This window comes from Meira miltonrushii (assembly GCF_003144205.1).
Source record: "Meira miltonrushii strain MCA 3882 unplaced genomic scaffold FA14scaffold_1, whole genome shotgun sequence".
Taxonomy (NCBI): Eukaryota; Fungi; Basidiomycota; class Exobasidiomycetes; order Exobasidiales; family Brachybasidiaceae; genus Meira; species Meira miltonrushii.
In genome coordinates, this window is record NW_020289943.1 from 3,528,291 (window position 1) to 3,546,933 (window position 18,643).

The 18,643-nt window shown below is 39.8% G+C and overlaps 8 protein-coding genes across 8 annotated transcripts; 5 read left to right on the forward strand and 3 right to left on the reverse strand.

Annotated features, from left to right (window-relative positions):
- The first annotated feature begins 5,202 nt into the window (after positions 1-5,202).
- FA14DRAFT_159765 (DnaJ-domain-containing protein) lies at positions 5,203-6,537 on the forward strand. Its single transcript, XM_025498374.1, has one exon. It carries the CDS (start codon positions 5,244-5,246, stop codon positions 6,414-6,416), a length of 1,173 nt encoding a protein of 390 aa, XP_025358282.1. The 5' UTR covers positions 5,203-5,243; the 3' UTR covers positions 6,417-6,537.
- Positions 6,538-6,795: 258 nt separating this feature from the next.
- FA14DRAFT_159766 (putative CDC10-septin) lies at positions 6,796-8,003 on the forward strand. Its single transcript, XM_025498375.1, has one exon. It carries the CDS (start codon positions 6,912-6,914, stop codon positions 7,875-7,877), a length of 966 nt encoding a protein of 321 aa, XP_025358283.1. The 5' UTR covers positions 6,796-6,911; the 3' UTR covers positions 7,878-8,003.
- Positions 7,997-8,886, reverse strand: FA14DRAFT_142713 (uncharacterized protein). The gene is made up of 2 exons (XM_025497183.1): positions 8,432-8,886; positions 7,997-8,366 (listed from the first exon to the last, which is right to left on the reverse strand). The coding sequence occupies exons 1-2, from the start codon at positions 8,798-8,800 to the stop codon at positions 8,097-8,099; spliced, it is 639 nt and encodes a 212-aa protein (XP_025358284.1). The 5' UTR covers positions 8,801-8,886; the 3' UTR covers positions 7,997-8,096.
- Positions 8,887-9,196: 310 nt separating this feature from the next.
- On the forward strand, positions 9,197-10,546 carry FA14DRAFT_159768 (uncharacterized protein). The gene is made up of 2 exons (XM_025498376.1): positions 9,197-9,705; positions 9,769-10,546. Exons 1-2 carry the CDS (start codon positions 9,227-9,229, stop codon positions 10,448-10,450), a joined length of 1,161 nt encoding a protein of 386 aa, XP_025358285.1. The 5' UTR covers positions 9,197-9,226; the 3' UTR covers positions 10,451-10,546.
- FA14DRAFT_21707 (Bromodomain-containing protein) lies at positions 10,500-13,608 on the reverse strand. The gene is made up of 4 exons (XM_025502012.1): positions 13,225-13,608; positions 12,950-13,143; positions 12,635-12,869; positions 10,500-12,522 (listed from the first exon to the last, which is right to left on the reverse strand). Exons 1-4 carry the CDS (start codon positions 13,381-13,383, stop codon positions 10,549-10,551), a joined length of 2,562 nt encoding a protein of 853 aa, XP_025358286.1. The 5' UTR covers positions 13,384-13,608; the 3' UTR covers positions 10,500-10,548.
- On the forward strand, positions 13,466-14,974 carry FA14DRAFT_21683 (scamp-domain-containing protein). Its single transcript, XM_025502010.1, has one exon. The coding sequence runs from the start codon at positions 13,834-13,836 to the stop codon at positions 14,695-14,697; it is 864 nt and encodes a 287-aa protein (XP_025358287.1). The 5' UTR covers positions 13,466-13,833; the 3' UTR covers positions 14,698-14,974.
- On the reverse strand, positions 14,825-16,055 carry FA14DRAFT_21705 (triosephosphate isomerase). Its single transcript, XM_025502011.1, has 3 exons — positions 15,284-16,055; positions 15,018-15,221; positions 14,825-14,955 (listed from the first exon to the last, which is right to left on the reverse strand). The coding sequence occupies exons 1-3, from the start codon at positions 15,824-15,826 to the stop codon at positions 14,953-14,955; spliced, it is 750 nt and encodes a 249-aa protein (XP_025358288.1). The 5' UTR covers positions 15,827-16,055; the 3' UTR covers positions 14,825-14,952.
- A 110-nt stretch (positions 16,056-16,165) lies between these two features.
- Positions 16,166-17,149, forward strand: FA14DRAFT_21666 (Profilin/allergen). Its single transcript, XM_025502009.1, has 4 exons — positions 16,166-16,587; positions 16,656-16,682; positions 16,759-16,895; positions 16,972-17,149. The coding sequence occupies exons 1-4, from the start codon at positions 16,504-16,506 to the stop codon at positions 17,102-17,104; spliced, it is 381 nt and encodes a 126-aa protein (XP_025358289.1). The 5' UTR covers positions 16,166-16,503; the 3' UTR covers positions 17,105-17,149.
- Positions 17,150-18,643: the final 1,494 nt, after the last annotated feature.

Below are 18,643 nucleotides of genomic sequence, written 5' to 3' on the forward strand. Positions count from 1 at the left end.
TTATAGCCTATACAGATATATATACTCTATTCTACCTTAATAAGTTATACACTATTCTACTAAAACCCTTAGAGGCCTTTCCTATCACTATATATATACCTCTTCCTGTAAATATACGTATATATCCCTCCCTTATACATATACCTCTTCCTATAAATATACGTATATATCCCCTCCTTCTCTTATACTACTTTAGCTCTCCCGTCTTTTAATTAATCTTAATTATACTATATATATATACCTCTTTGCCTTATGACCATATGTAATATCTATAAATTATAATTATACTAATCACCGACCCTTGCTATATCTAATCTTTCTTACCGTTTCTCTATATATGAAAGCTATTATAAATCTATATTTATATTTATACCTAACTCTAGAGCCTTAAAAATTACTTTATCAGTATTAATATAGTAAGTACTATCAAAAGTAAATATAATTATATATTATCGGTGATAAACTAATATAATTATAATAATATAAGATTAAAAAATTTTGTTTAAATACTTTTAAAACAGTAAAATCAACCACCCAGGCAAGGAGAATCTTTTTATATGCTTTAAGTAGTATATAAGAACTTTCTCCTATCTCTTATAGCTATAAAATCGAGTGATAGGAGAAAAACTATGTTCGACCTGATCTATTATTGAATTTACCTACTATTAAGTAAAACTTAAATTAATCTATAATTATTAACCATCTTCTTCTATTCTCTTTTATCTTTAAGTATACTCTTTATACCTTTTTCTACTTTCTAAATAACTATATAACATCCCACTTCTTTTACGGCTGTAACTATACTTATACTTAATTTCGTTTAGATCGCTTCTGCTATAACCTACTCCCTATAACCTTCTAGCCTACTTATTAGTTTCTTTCTCTTCTTATTACTATTTAGACCTTATATAAATTAAAATTATTTATTTAACCCTACCTAAATTAAAATTACTTACCCTACCTTATACTATAAATCTTCTTTCTACCTGATAAAGTTATAACTTTACCTCTAATATTCGTTAATAAACCTTTCTATATCTATAATCTAATCAAATCATATTAAGCTCGGCTCGCCTCCCTAGAATCATCTAATCATATCTATCACTACCTTTATCATCACTATTATAACCACTTTTCCTATTTTTTATAGTTAAACTTTTTATATAATATACTAAATAATAAATTAATATAATACCTTATACTAACCTATAAAAAGTATAGGATTTATATTCTCGTTATACCCTCCTTCTTCTCTAACTCCCTTTCCTTTAATTACTCTATCATTTCTACTCTTCCTCTAATTATACCTTATAACTCTAAACGAATATAACCTCTTTAAGAATCTATTAGATAAAGCTCTTAAGATCTTAAGCTTAAGTAATTTGATGATAAAGAACTAGTAGATTATATTATAACACTAACTATAATACCCTCTTTAAAAGGAGTGATAGTACTATAAGAATAAATATAACTAGTAATATCTATACTAGAAATGTTTATAAGGGTATATTTAAGTATCTATATACTATATAATACTGATACTAATATACTATATAACACTACTACTAATAGGCTATATAATACTGGTACTAATTTATCAGAATAGTAATATTATACTACTATACGACGTTAAGATATATACTCTCTACTTAACATATATACGATAGAGAATATAGATAGACTTTAAAACACTAATATATAGGTTACTTAATTATATAATACTATTTAAAGATAAGTTCTATAACTATCTGATCTACGGTCCATGTGTCTAATACCGAATATTAAAAATGCTTTTTATATCTAGATTCCTTACCGAGAGAATGTAAGGGAGTAGGATAAGATCCTAATTATTCTATTTATAAATCATCTAATAAGATTAACTAGTATAAATCGTGGTTAAAATATACCCTAAGTTAATAACGTCTCTAATGGAATATATCGATAGATTATTCCTTTAAACTTAGAGGACTTATATAACTAAGAGACTTTCTCGTTATTTATAATATAATTTATCGATACTTTACACCGATATCTAGTTATATATAATATAATAGCAGAGGATATCAACGATATCCTTGTCTATAATATTTAACCTGAGTACCGCGTTCTTAATCGTAAATAAAACCTCTAGTCAAGCCTCTCTTACCACCATCATCCCCCCCCTACGTTTTATAAGGAGCACCTCCGGCGCTCTAGGGTAAAACAGTAAGGGATAGGATGATTGGTGGTTATAAGAGTTCTTACCGTAAAGCGGTAGGTACTCTATACTCGGGGTATACAGGTATAATTATACCTGTTGTATCGCCGAATAACAGTGATAAAGGTTATATTAGACGCTTAATATCAAACTTTCTTTTATAGACCACTACTACTTCTTTTTTATCTATTCAACTCTACCATACCCTTACAATAACAAATATAAATCACCTATCTACTGCCTGTTAAACCAAATCTACCTTCCCCACGCGTTGTGGTTATGATTGTTTCTATAACCTTTATAGGAAGTATCTTCACCTGTTCGAGAATCATTTATATAATTCGATTACCGCTTTCTACGCGAAATATATCCTGACCTATGTTAAATAGTACTACCTTTACGAGGCCACGATAATCGCTATCAATCACACTAGCCCCTATTATGATTCCATGATGAATCGTTAAACTTAACCGAGGAGCAATCCTGCTATAACAATCTTCTGGTATCACCACTCGAATCCTAATATCGACCTGGTCTTATAATGTCAATATCGGCGGCCTGATAAGAACAGACAAGTTTATAGTTTAGTTCAGAAGGTATGCGTCGCTGATTTATAGCGTGCGGTGTGTAGGGGTCAAGGTAGGTTGTAGCCCGATTGGGTTACTGGTTCGAATCCCGGTTCAGTATAATGTTAATAGCTTTTATTTTTCTATTAATTAAATCTTGATCGCTTTCATCTCTCTATTAAGTCGTGGTATAAAGTCCCTGATATCAAGGTTCAGAGTTACCAATTTCAATCTAGTATACATTAAAGAATTTTACCGATTAGAACTTTATAATTTTATAGAAGGGTAACTGTACCACGACTTTATAACATATATACATATATACACTTGAGATCGATCAATACTATAAGCAATACCGCTTTTACTTTCATCATAAGCTAATTCTAATATTATAAGCTTTCGTATAGAGGCTTATACGAAAAAGGGGGGTTATACTTGATAGGGTAAGAGCTAAATATTATAATTTTCGATATCTAGAAAACATTTATATTAATATAATATAATCTAGGTTAAAAAACTTCTTTATATACTTAACTAAGAATAGTATATTACTATTAGTCTTCTTTATTCTACTAATACCTCTCTAATACCGATAAGATCTTATAAACTTTTACTAGACTATATCTATATTAAAAAGAATAATTATTATATAAACTATTAAAATCGTTGTTTATAATATAACTGAGATCAGTTAGATAATAGAAAACGATTTTACTAATAAAAAAAATTATTTATACCTTTATTATAAGAGATATAAATTAATATTAAAGTTAAATAGACTCTATTAAGGTTTATTTAATATATTAAGTTATTTAGATAATAAGAATTTTATAAAAGAATTTTACTTTATATTCTAGTATCGTTTTTCTTTCTTCTATAAATATATATTATTTAATTATTCTATAAATAAGAAAACTAATAAGAGAATTATAGATATTATAATATATTTATTTATCCTTCTAATTTAGAAAGAATAAATTATTATAATAATTATAGATTTAATAGATATAATATTTTCTTATATTATATAGTATTAGTAAGAAGGATTATATTATTATTCTTTTATTCTTATTCTATATACTTAAAAATTTATCCTGTTAACCTTATATATAGTTAGGTATTTATACTTACTATTATTATACTATCTTATTTATAGCGTTTAACATATATAAGCCGATATTATAGCGATTAAAAATAAGGTAGATTATTTTACCGTGATAGGATTAAAGCCTTCTATAAGCGAGGCAGAGATCAGAAGAGCGTATAAGAAGCTTTTATTAGCTTTATATCTTCTCTCTACTTTACACCTACCTAATCATACCTAAAAACATAGACTTTCTTTACTCTATATCTATCTAAACATATATACTTTATCATTAAAAAATGCTTTTCATTACTTTTAGCTATCGGAGATAAACTAAAACGAAAAAGATCGAAAAATTTCTTATACAAAAGATAATTATAATATACCGTGACATAGAGGAGTATTTACTTTTATATTTTTGTATTTAAGTGAGCTTTTCTAGTCCGATACTAGTAACTTGACCTGATGAGTGATTCTCTTGTCGTCGAAACCATTCTTGTATCAAGCCATCTTTAAAAATCGATTAAATATACCTGTTGAAGATATATTTCTTACTAGAATACCCTCTGATCTTTCTGTTCTTGTACCGTCTTTATATACCTTTCCTCTCCTTTATGTACCTCTTTTATAAAAGGGTTCGTTCACATATTAAATTCACCTTCATTTAACGCTTACACCCCTACCACCAAAGATATGACATCAGTCATAGCCTTCTTAATTAATGTATGCCCGCTCCTACCCTTTCTTCCTACACCATCCTTACCTTCCTAATCGATTACATCAAATCACCAGATTAAAGCCGTTCTTGCCACCATCGTCCTAACCCCTCACGGCTTACGGCCGTAAAGAAATTTTTAATTTATATCGCTTTGACCTCCTCCCTTCCCACCCTAAATATGACGGCAAACGGTTTCACGGAAGGGAAAACTGCCCATACCTCGTTTGAAAGAGATGTGGAGCAAGCATTTCGGCCGAATAAGTTGGACCAAGGCTCGAGATTCTTAGCAATCAAGCTATTCGGTTTGTGGTGATCTTCGTGATGGAACAATCTGCGTTCTTAGCGGACTTATTTCGTTTTCTGGTATTGCTTATTCTTCTTTTATGAACACATCATCTGATCAGATTACGAATAGAGTGGCCGAGGAAAGCATTCTAAACAGAATAGCATGTTCGATAATTCTACCGATTGAGTAGTTCTGGAAGAAGAAGATGATTACAGATTTGATGGACGCAATATTTTTGCACTAGCGGAGAAGATTATATAAGCACGCTTGTGTTTGTTGCTTGAGCTCCACGCCCTAATTATTATCTTAATTTCCCAGCATATAGTCAAGCATTTATGCTCACCATCATCCACCACCTCATTGGAATCGCTCAAAGAGCGTAAGCCGACATCATGGCGATCAAGGATGAGGTGGATTATTTCGCCGTGATGGGCTTAAAGCCTTCTGCAAGTGAGGCAGAGATCAGAAGAGCGCACAAGAAGCTTTCATTAGCTTTGCATCCGGACAAGAATCGTCATATGGATCCTGCTATTGCAGCTGCTCGATTCAGTGAGATGCAATTGGCATATGAGATTTTGATGGATCCAAGTGCTCGTATTGCTGCTGCGGAAAGGAATAAAGCAGAGACTGCACGAAAAGAAAGACAAGGCGCTTATGAAGGCAAACGTAAAGCGATGGCAGAGGAATTGGAGAAACGAGAAACGGAAGAGCACGAAAAGCGAATGAAGACGATGAACGATGAAAGAAGAAGGCGAGAGACTCTTGAGAGGCTACGGGAGGAAGGCAAACAATTGCGGGAAAAGCATGAACGCAAGAAGAATGCTGAGACGAGTAAGAAGGAACAAGAAGAGCAAGAGCGGGACAATCACCCGATCAATCGTACGACAGAGTCACCCGAGCCTGAGCTTGGCCCTTTGGATTTGACTGTACGACTCAAGTTTCCCAGCGACCTTTATGGTAAGCTACGAGGCAGCATTCAATCCGACAAAAGCTCCGAGACTCTAAAGACTCCTCTGGCGAAGGGACTAGTTGCACGATTCGGCAAACTTGAAGCGTTGGTGTTCCGTCCAATGAAAGAAGGAAAGCGGGAATCGAGTGCTCTTGCGACTTTCAAGACATTAGATGCTGCATTTGCCAGTGTAAAAGCAGGAAGCCAATTCAAAGCTGGTGGAGCGGGAGCAGCAGAGGTGTTGGAGGATGTTTGGATCGAATGGGCAGCCAGCAAGAAAGGTGGCAAATCCGAAGAGAATGGGAGCTCGACATCGCATCCAGGTGAGCCTGCCCGTATTGCATGGCTGAGAAAACATGGCAAGTTGTCGGAAGGTGATGAGAATGCACGACATACAAAGGCTGATGCTCCTAATAAAGCTTCTGAAGAGAACATCTTGACAAGAATGAGAGCATCTTCATCCAACAATGGCAATGGACAAAACTCTTCAAATGGAAGCCACTCCAGTGCTTCCCGACAACGATCATCCATCAACGAATCTGACATTCTACAACGTATGCGGGATGCTGAGAAGAAAAGGCAAGAAGAAGCCATCCTGCAAGCCGACGCTGAGTAGACAATTAGCGATGCAAACCAATACTGTATCAATAGCATCTGTATCATACATCTGATCGTGACCAATCTGTAATCATACCAGCATATCCTAATCACATAGACACACTTTTCATTTTCTCGAGCCTTCTCCGCTTGAATGTGACCCAGGTAGCCAGCCAGCTCTGCAAGTACGCTAGCGTGCTTTCGTGTAAACCGTCTGAGCGCGCTGTGAATTATTAACCTTCTTCATTCACGCTAGAAGGTGCGCTGGACAGGATTTCAGATAGAGTGATCAAGTGCGTCTTTCTGCGCGCGCAAACGACGAGTTCCAACTCTAGGACTTCTTTAAGCCTTTTTACAGCCTTTAGTGCTGTGTGTAGTGTACTTGTAACTCAACCTAATCTTAAGCTTGCACAACTCTTTCTCACCATCACTCCCTACTTACACACAAAGGCCTGGCTGCTCTTTGCAAAACGAACTTCTCCACGACTTTGTAACGAAATCTACTTCTTCAAAAATGGCAGCCGCTGTTGAACCAACCCCTCTGAGCAGCTATGTCGGTTTCGATAGCTTGCCGATGCAAATCGAGCAAAAGTTGCTCAAACGTGGTTTCCAATTTAACGTAATGGTCGTTGGACAAACTGGATTGGGAAAATCAACACTTGTTAACACATTGTTCGCAAGTCATTTGATCGATTCAAAAGGTAGACTTGAAGCATATGAAACACCTCGTTCTACTACAGAAATTCACCCTGTCAGTCATGTCATCGTCGAAAATGGAGTAAAGTTGCGCTTGAACATCGTTGATACACCAGGCTTTGGCGATCAAGTCAACAATGACGGATGCTGGGAACCAATCATCAAATATATCAAAGATCAACATTCAGCTTATCTACGTAAAGAATTGACCGCAATGCGTGATCGTTATATCACAGACACTCGCATTCATTGCTGTTTGTTCTTCATCAACCCAACCGGTCATGGACTTCGACCAATCGATGTGACTGTGATGAAAAAGTTGGCTGATGTTGTCAACATTGTTCCCGTCATTGCAAAGAGTGACAGTCTAACATTGGAAGAAAGAGAAGTGTTCAAAGAGCGCATTCGTGCTGAGATGCAATACAACAACATTCGTCTATATCCATACGATGATGAAGAGCACGAAGAGGAAGAACGTGAATTGAACGACAGAATTCGATCTTTGATCCCATTCGCCGTTGTGGGAAGTGAAAGAAACATCATCATCGATGGAAAGACTGTTCGTGGACGCAAGAACCGTTATGGTGTGATCAATGTGGAAAATGAGAACCACTGCGAATTCGTCTTTTTGCGTAACTTCCTCACAAGAACACATTTGCAGGATCTGATTGAGACAACATCTGCCACTCATTACGAATCGTTCCGTAGTCGTCAATTATTGGCTCTCAAGGAGTCCAGCACGAAACAACAACAGCAGCACACACAACCAAACGGTGCTGCCTGAGCTCCTTCCGTGTAGATCTGTCGCACCAACGATCCTATTTCTCTTACGACCGCTTTCATATCTTTATCTTTCGATTTCATAGGTTAACAATGTACTCTTTTCGTACATGTTATTGAATACCATAGGTGTCAAAATTCTAGAAAAAGTCATGAGTTCTATACATTGATTGGTCACAAGATAGGTAGCGGTGTACATGAAAGTTTGCTTTAAGATACAAGTTTACCACATCTTTGCTGCTTTTCCTTCCATACGCAATTGTGGTAATTGATCTTTTACATGAGAGGGTAATTTGCCCAATTCCAAATTTGCTTCATCACGTTGAGATTCACCCGGACCTCCTCCCGAAGCAACGAGGGCTAAGAAGGTATTCCAAAAGATGCTCACTACGTTTACGAATAAAAGTCGTTGAGGCGGTGGAACAAATGCCATATTGATTGATTGAACGGGAATCCAAACGGCCCAAGATGTTAGCAGTGTGCTCCAGTATGACTGTGATAAAAAGGAAAGGGTAAGTAACTGTACTTTGAGGGAAGAGACGCATATATTCAACTCACTTTTTGCAGTTTCACCTTTACGTCATCGAGACTTTTACCTTCCATTAAAGTTGTAGAAGTGAAAAAGAGTGCTAGCAAACTAGGTGCAGCGATACTCTGATCCAAAGCAACTTTTGTTACCGTTCCAGCTAATCCTTTGTATGGTACACGTTCCAACACTTTTCCTAACCAAAATGCCGCAATGGGAGAAAAGATTAAACCACCATAAGCTGTTAGGCGAGCCGTTCTAATGATATCATGCTTGCTTCCTTTCTTTTCGACAACTTGTTGTGCAATACAATCTCCTGTTGCGAACAAGATTCCTGCACTTGCACATTGTCTTGGCAGGGTGGCCGTTGTTGCCTGTAAGAATCGCTGGAAAGAAGCCATTCTTGTTGTGTGTGAAAAAGGGGTTTTTTTTGGTGGGCAGTGTTTTCTCTCTTTTGATTGAGGATCTAGTGATGGTAGACCGAAAGATGATCATGAAGGCCATCTCATATCATTATCCGAATAATCACCCTTTCCACCACAGCGGCCACTTTTTGCGTGCATAATGACGTACTAATATTCTTCCCAGCTTTGTGGTGTTTGTTTCCCCCACGCTGTGCGCCGATTCAAATGTTCTAATTCCCCTGCTTTACTATAGTGTCGTGTCTGTGATTGATTGCAGTTAGTGCACAGCGCAGCGCACCCTTTGAAAACAGCCAAAATGCACGGACTGACAAGGCGTGCAGGAGAACAACACTTTTTTAAGCTCAAGACCAACTTCCTTCTCTCAACCATCTTGAGCACGAGAAAGTATGCCTTGATCGCAAAATGAATGGACACAGGCTGGAAGAAGAGCCAGTATTGAGAGCAAGAGCAAGAGATGTTCGTACGGTTGCCTCTTTGTTAAGGCCAATCGCATTAACAAAGATTTGTCAAGTGAACGTTTCAGAAGCTGGTTTACAGGTAGTTACAGAAATCAATGGAGTCTTACAGGCAAATGCATATATTGGAAGTGGATTGTTTGATGAATACGTCTACAATCCTCCTGCAGAAGACATTCATGAATGGGACGACGACGAAACCGGTTCCAGCAGTCAGGCGCCCATCACAACATTTGACGTCTCTTTGGAAACGTGGTTGCAATGTTTGAACATATACAATACCGCAGCTGGTGTTGTCACAAATCCATCAAACAACAGCAAAATAGCATTGGGAAGAGATGCAGATGCGCGCAAAACACCCTTTGTGCGTGGTCGTACGATAGTAGAGATGATTTATGCTGGACAAGGACATCCTTTGATCTTAGAGTGAGTCGTGCAATGTTCCATGTTCATGCTGATATACTTACTCAGCCTTTCTCTCACTATCAGAATCAAAGATGGAAAAGTCACCACTCGCTGTGAGCTGGCGACATACTTCACAGGAGAGCTAGAGGTGACAGAGATTCCCTTTTTGCCAGAACGTGTGGTCGGGCAAGTGATCATAACGTCAAGACGTCTCACAGAGGCATTGCTGAGCATTGACAACTCGTGCCGCAACGTCACTTTTGAATTCATGGGCGATTCTCGCGACAAAGACGGAAGTACATCGGCACTTCCTCAAACGCCAACACGCAGGAACCGTCAAAGCTGCAATGCATCTACCACTATCCCAACTATGATTGATGAAGATGACGGACAAGAGATCGCAGATACCAGGCGAATGTATGAAAATGAAGTTGGCAAAGAAATGATGCGAATCACTGCAGAAGGCGATCATGGTTCCGTGGAGCTCGATTTCCCGAACAAACAAAGAGTCTTTGAAAGTTTCATGCTGAAATACGCTTGCAAGTTCACTTATTCGTTTTCCAACATTCAACACTGTTTGCGTGCTTTACAGACATCTCTCAAATGTTCCATACGCATAGAAGATCAAGGAATGATGAGTATGCAATGTCTGTTTCCCGATCGACCGCTTTATGAACGGGACTCACAAGAAGACGAACAAGCTGGACCGGAACGAAAAGGGTTTGTGGAATTGCGTATGCTTTCAGTGACGGAGGAAGCAATGTGATGTTGTATAATAATTGTGTAAGATTGAATCCATGTATTGTATAGATGTAATTGATACAAAATTTTAATGTACGGAATACGATACAGAGCATCAAAGAATCACTCGCAATTGAGGAAGATGCGATATTTGTCCGGTAATGCTAATAATGCGCTCGCTCTGGCATGATGAGGATGCTTTGGATCGGCAACAATTGCAGACAAAGTTGCATCAGGAGCGCTTGGCGAAATGCTGACATCCAAGACACTATTTCCAGACGTTGGTTTGAGAAGGATTGAGCAATTGGCGCCTTGTCCCACTTCAGTTGCTCCATCAACAACATTTGCCTCTTCTCCATCAGCCGATTGAATCTTTGTTGAAGTGCCATTGTAGTGCGCTGTAACACTCCAAGGCCTCTGTAACATTTCATCTTCTTCTGTTGTCTTTTTACCATTGTCAACGGGAACGATCTTTTTAACCGAGAAAGTAATCGAAACAGTTGCATTTTCACCTGCTCGACTGTTATAAAACGATCCAACCCCGACCGCATGATTATGTGAAACATCATTGGCAAAAATCACATCTCGGTCTCTTCCATCAACGCCTCGATAAGCAACTGTGAATGCTGAGCACACAGATTTCCTTCTCCATTTGGTCCCATCCGGTAGCAGTAAAGTTGCGATGTCGTATGGATCAGGAGGAGCTTCCCCATTGAGCCTCTTTGTGTTCTTTGGTGGAGCATGTTGTGAAACACCATTGACTGCTGGCGGTCCACTGAAAGGTGAAGCACCTGGATAACCAGCAGGATAACCTCCAGGTAAAGGTGGACTCATCGCATTGGGTGGATAACCAGCAAGCATTGGTTGCCCATTTGGCATCCTTCTTTGATTCGCTTGTGCTCTCATCGCTTCAGGTGAATTGGCGGCCTGCATTGCATTCGGTGCCAAATAACCATTCGCGCGAGCATATTCTTGCCAATTTGCGTTATTGTTTGGATGAACGTTTGGATGATTGAGAGATTGATTGCTCGGTCTGCCCCTCTTACCACCGCCGCCGCCGCTTGCATTGGGCTCAGGGCTCTCATCGCTTGACTCCAACTCCGCCGCTTTGGCGGCAGCATGCGCCACAGGATCAAAAACGTCGCCCGGTAAAACGGATTCGCGATCGTCTTCGGGGTGTAAAGTGAAATTTTCGGCAAGCAAAGCGGGCACCATTATATTCTCGATATGCTGACTGATCGCGTCTGCATTCTTCCAAATATCAGAACCTTCTTCGTTGAACTCTTTTGCATTTTTTACCATCAATCGAAGATCACTGAATAGCGAAAATGCTGTCTCATATCCGTTTCTCATCGATTTCTCATCAATCATTCGCATACTGATCGGCTCTTTGATCTCTTTGTAGTATTCGGGTAATTCCGCTTTCGTAGGAAGGTCCATAAAATCTTCACACATTGTTTTGCTAGGTTTATACTCCTTGAACTTCAAACTAGATACCAATTGTCGAAGTGTCGATTTGAGACGTTTGCCTCTTGGGGCATATATTCTTCTTTTCTTACTACCTGATGATTGTGTTGGCGTGAAGGAAGGAGCGGGTGCATGCGAGGTAGATGCAACAGGTGCTGGACTGTTGGCCGTTGTGCCATTTGATTGAGCGATGCTAACAGCTGGTGCTGCAGTAGTTGTAGGTTGAGATTGTTCAGCTTTGGCAGCGGTACTCGCCCTTGTTGTGACTGGAGCTACATCTGTCATTTGCGTGTCTTCTTCCTTTACACTTTGCTCCCTTTTAACATGAACAGGTGCTTGAGCTGTATTGACTGCCATTGTTGGAGCAGGAGATTGAGATTCTCCCGGAACAGTATCTGAATCCTCTTCGTAATCAATATCGTCAGACTTTTTCAATCGAAGTGAAACAGTTGGAGGTCCTCTTGTTGGTTCGTCATAATCCAATCTAGCGCGAGCGTTTGGTTTTTCAATCTTTGCCAATCGAGCTGATTGTTCCATTAATGATGGTTTACCTTCTTGTAGACCTCCATCGTATACGGGAGCAAGTTCGTTCTTTTCTGCTAAGTCAACGTATGATTCGCGTGTGGCGCTCTGTAAGAGGGTGGGAGTGGGAATGATTGTATGAGTATTTCGATTCACTTCACTTCCTCCGACTAACTACTCATTGCAATCGTGCACAAACCATCACTCAATCACAACTCACATGAAGAACGCGTGCCTTTTCATAGATCTCGCTCGTCTTGAGATTGTATCGCTTAGCGTTTCTCCATATTGTTTCAAGCGCATTACGTACATCCTCTAATGAATCATATTGTCGATTTTGTAACTTTCGACGAACTTGTTCTAATGAGAGGGGTGTTTTGATTTGTTCATAATAGTCGGGATAATCGGTACGCGAAGGTAAAGCTAGAAAAGGAATGCAAAGTGGAGATTTGTCGCTGGAGTAGAGTCAGGGGAAGGATGTATGCGTGAGTATATGATTCAACAGTTGTGTCACGTAGCACTGCTAATGACATACCTGGTATCGAGCCTATGGATGATGAAATCTAACAATCGAAACCCTTGCTGCGTTACCTTTTCCTTGGACGTCGAATCGGGAATGGGCGTCGCTCCGGATGACCGCAAAGCCGGAGATGAACCTAGACGTGGTGATGCTTGTGCTTGAGGAGCTTCATCATCATTTCTTCCTCGCTTTCTACCACCTTCGATGATCTGCAATACAGAGAGAGAGGTATTTGATCAGCTGATGATCAATCGGATGAGTGGTCACTACTTTACGCGTCTTCTACTCACATTTCCGGTCGAAAGGCCGGGAATACTGCTTCGCGGCGGCATTGAGACAGTCTGTATGATTGTCTGATGCCAAGGTTGTGCAATATGATGTAGGTATAGATGGATGTTTGTGGATACTGCATTCACATCCTCTTTTCTCTCCATCATTTCAATCCACATCCCAATCCCTTTTCTCTTCCTAATTCATTAACACGATGCCTCTAAAGCCCGCAAAATATAAGCAACACTTCTTTTTCTTACGCGTCGTTCCTCTTTTCGGATTTTGCCTGCCCGCTCTCCCTTTTTTCCATTCAACCCCTTGGATCCGCCAGCCCAGAGAAAAAGACAGCCAAATTGTGCCAATCGAATGCCGAATGAACACGTGTGGCCGATTGGCTTTGTTTCGGGCGTTTGCCCAGCGAGCGCGTAAATGCACAGCCAGTCAGTCGCCTTTTTAGGGGAGAGAGGGCGATTGGCGTCTTACATGCATGAGAAAAGGACTTAAAAAGTCAAATTAAACACATCCCATACAAAGCAAGCCTCATTGTAGAAATATGACAACAAACAATTCATTTTAATTCCTTTTCTGCCCATCAACACCCAGACAAGCAACAAACATTTTCACACAACATGTCTACTAACGATCCATTTGCAGATCGTAATGCGCTGGACGCTAATCCATTCGCTGATCCTTCAGTAAGAAATGCACTTTCATCTTCTGATCGTGCATATGACGAATATGACTCAAAACCTTATGGCGGTCAAGATGATGAATCAATCGCTGCACCACGTTTAGACAGAGGTGATGGAGGTGCATCAAACAACAGATTGGAAGATATACAGAGAAGAGAACGTGAATTGGAACAACGTGAACGTGATTTACAACAACGAGCTGATCATATTCAAAAACATGGAAGGAATAATTGGCCTTTCTTTTTCCCGCTCATCTATCATGACATTCAAGCAGAAATCCCACCGGGAGATCTGCAAGTTGCAATGACGCACATCTACTATTTATGGTTATTGCTGGTAGCAACCCTAATCATCAATTTGGTCGCTTGCGTTTTCATCGGTGTAAAAGAATTGATTTCGGCTATCGTTTATTTGATCTTCATCACGCCAACAAGTTTCATGCTATGGTATAGACCGGTTTATAACGGTTTCATGAAAGAACATTCTTTGTTCTATTATATGTATTTCATCTTTGCAGGTTTTCATCTAGCTTGGTCAGTTTACGTTTTCCTTGGTATTCCCGAAACTGGAAGTGCGGCTCTTTTATCAACCATCAATTCTTTCAACGATCATAAATTGGTTGCAGGAATTTTGGGGATCATCGTCACAATCGGGTTCACGTTACAGGGATTGGGAAATCTTTGGTACTACAAACAGATCTGGAAGCACAACCACGAACAAGGTCATACATTCGCACAAGCAAGAGCAGAATTGGCATCTCATGGCGCCAAAGCATACTTTACCAGAGGATCAAATGTTTAAGGCTCGGAAAAAATGGGCCTCAATGCAGAAAATGACATTCTCTTATCTGCAAAATTACCATGCTTACCTTCAGAAACGAAACAATAAAAATGTACTGCCTCACGCAAGAAGATTCTTCTTCCTTTCCTCTACCTCATTTGTGTTAGATAATGTTTTTCCCATACCTCGAAAGAATGTGTATTATTCAATTGTGTCACTGTAGATTCGTGTATCCACAGGATTTATTTTGGAGTCAAAGATTTGTTTACATTTAAGTTACTGTTAAAATGGAAACATTGTCAGTCTTCCTCCGTTGAAGCTTCTCACATCTTTGCACTCACAAGACGAGCATTGCAGATATCAGCAAATTCTGGCTTCAAACTTGCACCACCGACGAGGAAACCGTCAATGTCAGGTTGTTGAGCCAATTCGCGGCAATTCTTTGCGGCGACACTTCCACCGTAGATGATACGCAAAGAATCAGACACTTCCTTGGACACCTTTTCGGCAGCCCATTTACGGATAGCAGCATGAACTTCTTGTGCCTGAGGGAAGGGAGAAAGAGGTCAGTAAATTATGTGCGAGATGTTGCGGACGTGCTACTCACTTGTTCAGCAGTAGCCACCTTTCCGGTACCGATAGCCCAGACAGGCTCGTAAGCAACTACGACCTTGTTCCAGTCAGCAACGGATGGAGCGGCAGCGTTCAATTGACGAACAACGACATCGATACTCTTGTTTGCTTCACGTTCTTCCAAAGTTTCACCAACACAAACGATAACCTTTAAGTTATGGTCAAGGGCGGCTTTTGTCTTTTCGGCGATATCCTGATCGGTTTCTTTGAAGATTGTTCTGCGTTCAGAGTGACCAAGGATGACCCATGGAACACCTGCATCTTGTAATTGCGAAACGGAAACTTCACCTGTGAATGCACCTGAAACTTTATGGTATGCATTCTGACCTGAAACTTCGATCTTTGAATCTTTTGCCAATAATTCCTTTACGAACAAAAGATGAAGAGCAGGTGGTGCAACGACAACTTCTGTGTTTGGATCAAGTTTGGCTTCTTGCAAAGCTGCAACCAGCTTCTTTCCGCTATCAAGCGTACCGTTCATTTTCCAATTACCACCAACGAAGAATTTACGAGCCATTTTGAATGATTAATGTGATGAGATGTGATGGTGAGGATGGTGGACTTCTTCTTGGTCTTAATTGCGCGCTTATTGGTCGGGCACGTCAGGAAGAAAGTCTAACGCGGCGGCGCACGGCTCATTTTATACAATTTCACTGCACAGGAGCAGAGGGAAAATGCTCGCAATGTTGAAAGAAGACAAACAAAATTTCGCCGATTCGCATCATCATTCCCAACCGATAAATAGCAGGACTTCCCGGTATACTCTGTTGAACAACATTAACATCTTTACCATCATTCGGGATCATACACACTTAATATCATAATTACCAGAAATCAAAACCAATCTTATATAGTGCCCTCCTTAAACCTATCGAAGGCGTAAGATTTCCAATCCTCCCATTATTGAACGCTAATACAGGCATAAGCGCTGCCAGGTGTTGCTTTTGTGTTGCTGTGCTTAATGACGCCCGCCTTTTAAGAATAACACACACAGTCAGCAGCCACATTACAGTGAGTGAGTGCGTGTGCACAGAGAGAGGAGCTTCGCGTGTTGTTTGGTGGGGGGAGGTAAGATATCATTTGCAACTTCTTTTTCTTTTTTTGCGATTCACTTCCATTACCGATCAATAGACAAAACAGGAAGAGGAGTTTGAAATAAACATCACAACTCACACACACACACATAAACAAAACATGTCTTGGCAAAGTTACGTTGATACAAATTTGGTGGGAACTGGAGAAGTAACCTCTGCAGCCATTGTTGGTCACAAAGGTGGAGTGAGTAAAAGTGGTGATGATCGCCTAATGGCTGGAATGACTAACATATGTCCCGCTCTCTTCATCAGGTTTGGGCCTCTAGTGCCGGCTTCCAGGTGAGTTGTTGATGGCAACATACATCGATTGTGAGGCCTCATATCTAAACATCCTCCTCCTCCTCTCCCCTTTCAGCCAAACCAACAAGAGATCACAGCTTTGGTCTCCGGTTTCGATGACCCTTCCCCTCTGCAAGCAGGTGGTATTCACGTTAACGGTGTCAAGTACTTTGCACTACAAGCAAATGACCGAAGCATCTATGGAAAGCAAGGGTGAGTAGTACGTCAGAGAGCATACATCGCTTCAAAAGGATACTAACAACATTCTTGTGCTTCTATCCACCCACAGCGGAAATGGATTGATCGCTGTAAAGACAAATCAAGCCGTTCTAATCGGTCATTATGCATCGCCAATCTTGCCTGGACAGGCAACAAAAGTTGTTGAAAGTTTGGCGGATTATCTGATCAGCGTTGGATATTAAAAAGCAGGAACACAAGCAAGCGGGATAAACAAACAATTGTTCAAACCGTATTTCGGATAATACGAGAATGATGAAAAAAGTATAAAGCTTTTATTGTATACGCAATTGATTTTTATTCAAACGTTTTCCTTTTCTTTTGGCGTGGAAGACAGGGTCAGCAGATTGAAAGATTGTATAGTGATGGCGATCATGTGTTGGAAGGAGTGCGGCCTGGCCGATCGTTGCTAGATGGAAGAGAGGGTGGTGCATTCTTGATGAAAGTACGATTTTTGAGCTTGATGATATAGGTGATATCGAGATCGAGATGTGTAGAATGAAATCTGGATACATGACATAATTCCGTCCTAATGACGACATAGCGGGCAGAAGATTAGCCGGAAGGCGGTGACAATAATCTGATAACTGTCACAACCTTGGCATAGCAAATATCATGCTAGAGATAAGTTTAAAGTATTGCTTCTATTTGATCAAGTCACACGACAACGGCAAGCGTGGATTGATCGCGGTCACTTATTTGAGCTCTAATTTGTGTCTGTGCTCATAGATTGGCACTTCTGTCTAGCGGATCAATGAAGTAGAACCTCTTCTTTTTGATGATGCAGAACATCACAGCATCATTAAGGTAGTTCTTCATCATCAATATCTGTTCTCCACTTCAAATTATGCCCTCTGCCTATCACATAGAATGTATAGCCACCGCAGAGCTTATAATAAGGCCTGGAAATATATAATGCAACATATATATATAACTCTGAGTACTATTATAAGCTGCATGGGCTCAACAGTGATGATTGATGTTTGTAGTCTAGGATCACGAATTGCAGAATCGCATGCGGAAATTAGAAAACGTCATAAGCATTGCAATGCACAAACTGCAATTTATGCTAACTCACTCGCCTTACGCGCATTTTAAAGAGAAAACGCTTTAAAACGGGCTAACAAATTGCTTGGTTCGGCTTGATGTTTTAATTGGTGAACAATCCAAAGGCTTGCGTCATTCCAACGAATTTGAATAGTACTAAAAATACAATATCCTCCCATCAAATCGTCATCACGGCAATTTGATCACTTTACCAATGATCTCATTACCGTAATGAAAGGGAAATAAGAAGAATATTCAACTAATTAAACCGCATCCTCTTATCATGGCGCGGACAGAGCGGCTACGAAGGCGTATACGGCGTTTAGGCCTAAGAGAGAGAAAGAAAGAGAATGAATGACGAATTCAATTTGAAACGGCGTTCCGTCGCATTTCGGAGTATGATGAGAGAGAGAGCGCAAAAATACAGTCAACAAGTCCCGGTCAAGTACAGCCACCACTTTTGCATTGATGTGATGCACATACGCAGAAGCAAAGCAGACTGACTGCCTTGCACAACGCACGCGTATTTGTTTAGACATAACGCGGGTCTCAGATGCATAGAGAGATGGCTGCCTTTTTCTTTTTTTGCTTTACACTGGAACAGATCACCCGACATGGCTGTTGTGCCCCAGTTTCTTATTTTTTTCACCTTTTTCTAGTTTTCCCACTAAAGCCGC

What these genes read in the sequence shown, in the direction of transcription:
- FA14DRAFT_159765 (XM_025498374.1), top strand. Translation starts at nt 5,244, where the DNA reads ATGGCGATCAAGGATGAGGTGGATTATTTCGCCGTGATGGGCTTAAAG.
- FA14DRAFT_142713 (XM_025497183.1), bottom strand. Translation starts at nt 8,800, where the DNA reads ATGGCTTCTTTCCAGCGATTCTTACAGGCAACAACGGCCACCCTGCCA. An exon ending in TAAAGGTGAAACTGCAAAAA is followed by an intron (nt 8,367 to 8,431) that starts GTGAGTTGAATA and finishes TTTTTATCACAG; the next exon opens with TCATACTGGAGCACACTGCT.
- FA14DRAFT_21707 (XM_025502012.1), bottom strand. Translation starts at nt 13,383, where the DNA reads ATGTGGATTGAAATGATGGAGAGAAAAGAGGATGTGAATGCAGTATCC. An exon ending in CCGGCCTTTCGACCGGAAAT is followed by an intron (nt 13,144 to 13,224) that starts GTGAGTAGAAGA and finishes TCTGTATTGCAG; the next exon opens with ATCATCGAAGGTGGTAGAAA. An exon ending in ATCCATAGGCTCGATACCAG is followed by an intron (nt 12,870 to 12,949) that starts GTATGTCATTAG and finishes ACTCTACTCCAG; the next exon opens with CGACAAATCTCCACTTTGCA.
- FA14DRAFT_159768 (XM_025498376.1), top strand. Translation starts at nt 9,227, where the DNA reads ATGAATGGACACAGGCTGGAAGAAGAGCCAGTATTGAGAGCAAGAGCA. An exon ending in GGACATCCTTTGATCTTAGA is followed by an intron (nt 9,706 to 9,768) that starts GTGAGTCGTGCA and finishes TCTCACTATCAG; the next exon opens with AATCAAAGATGGAAAAGTCA.
- FA14DRAFT_21705 (XM_025502011.1), bottom strand. Translation starts at nt 15,826, where the DNA reads ATGGCTCGTAAATTCTTCGTTGGTGGTAATTGGAAAATGAACGGTACG. An exon ending in AGGTGGCTACTGCTGAACAA is followed by an intron (nt 15,222 to 15,283) that starts GTGAGTAGCACG and finishes CCCTTCCCTCAG; the next exon opens with GCACAAGAAGTTCATGCTGC.
- FA14DRAFT_159766 (XM_025498375.1), top strand. Translation starts at nt 6,912, where the DNA reads ATGGCAGCCGCTGTTGAACCAACCCCTCTGAGCAGCTATGTCGGTTTC.
- FA14DRAFT_21666 (XM_025502009.1), top strand. Translation starts at nt 16,504, where the DNA reads ATGTCTTGGCAAAGTTACGTTGATACAAATTTGGTGGGAACTGGAGAA. An exon ending in CCTCTAGTGCCGGCTTCCAG is followed by an intron (nt 16,683 to 16,758) that starts GTGAGTTGTTGA and finishes CTCCCCTTTCAG; the next exon opens with CCAAACCAACAAGAGATCAC. An exon ending in AGCATCTATGGAAAGCAAGG is followed by an intron (nt 16,896 to 16,971) that starts GTGAGTAGTACG and finishes ATCCACCCACAG; the next exon opens with CGGAAATGGATTGATCGCTG.
- FA14DRAFT_21683 (XM_025502010.1), top strand. Translation starts at nt 13,834, where the DNA reads ATGTCTACTAACGATCCATTTGCAGATCGTAATGCGCTGGACGCTAAT.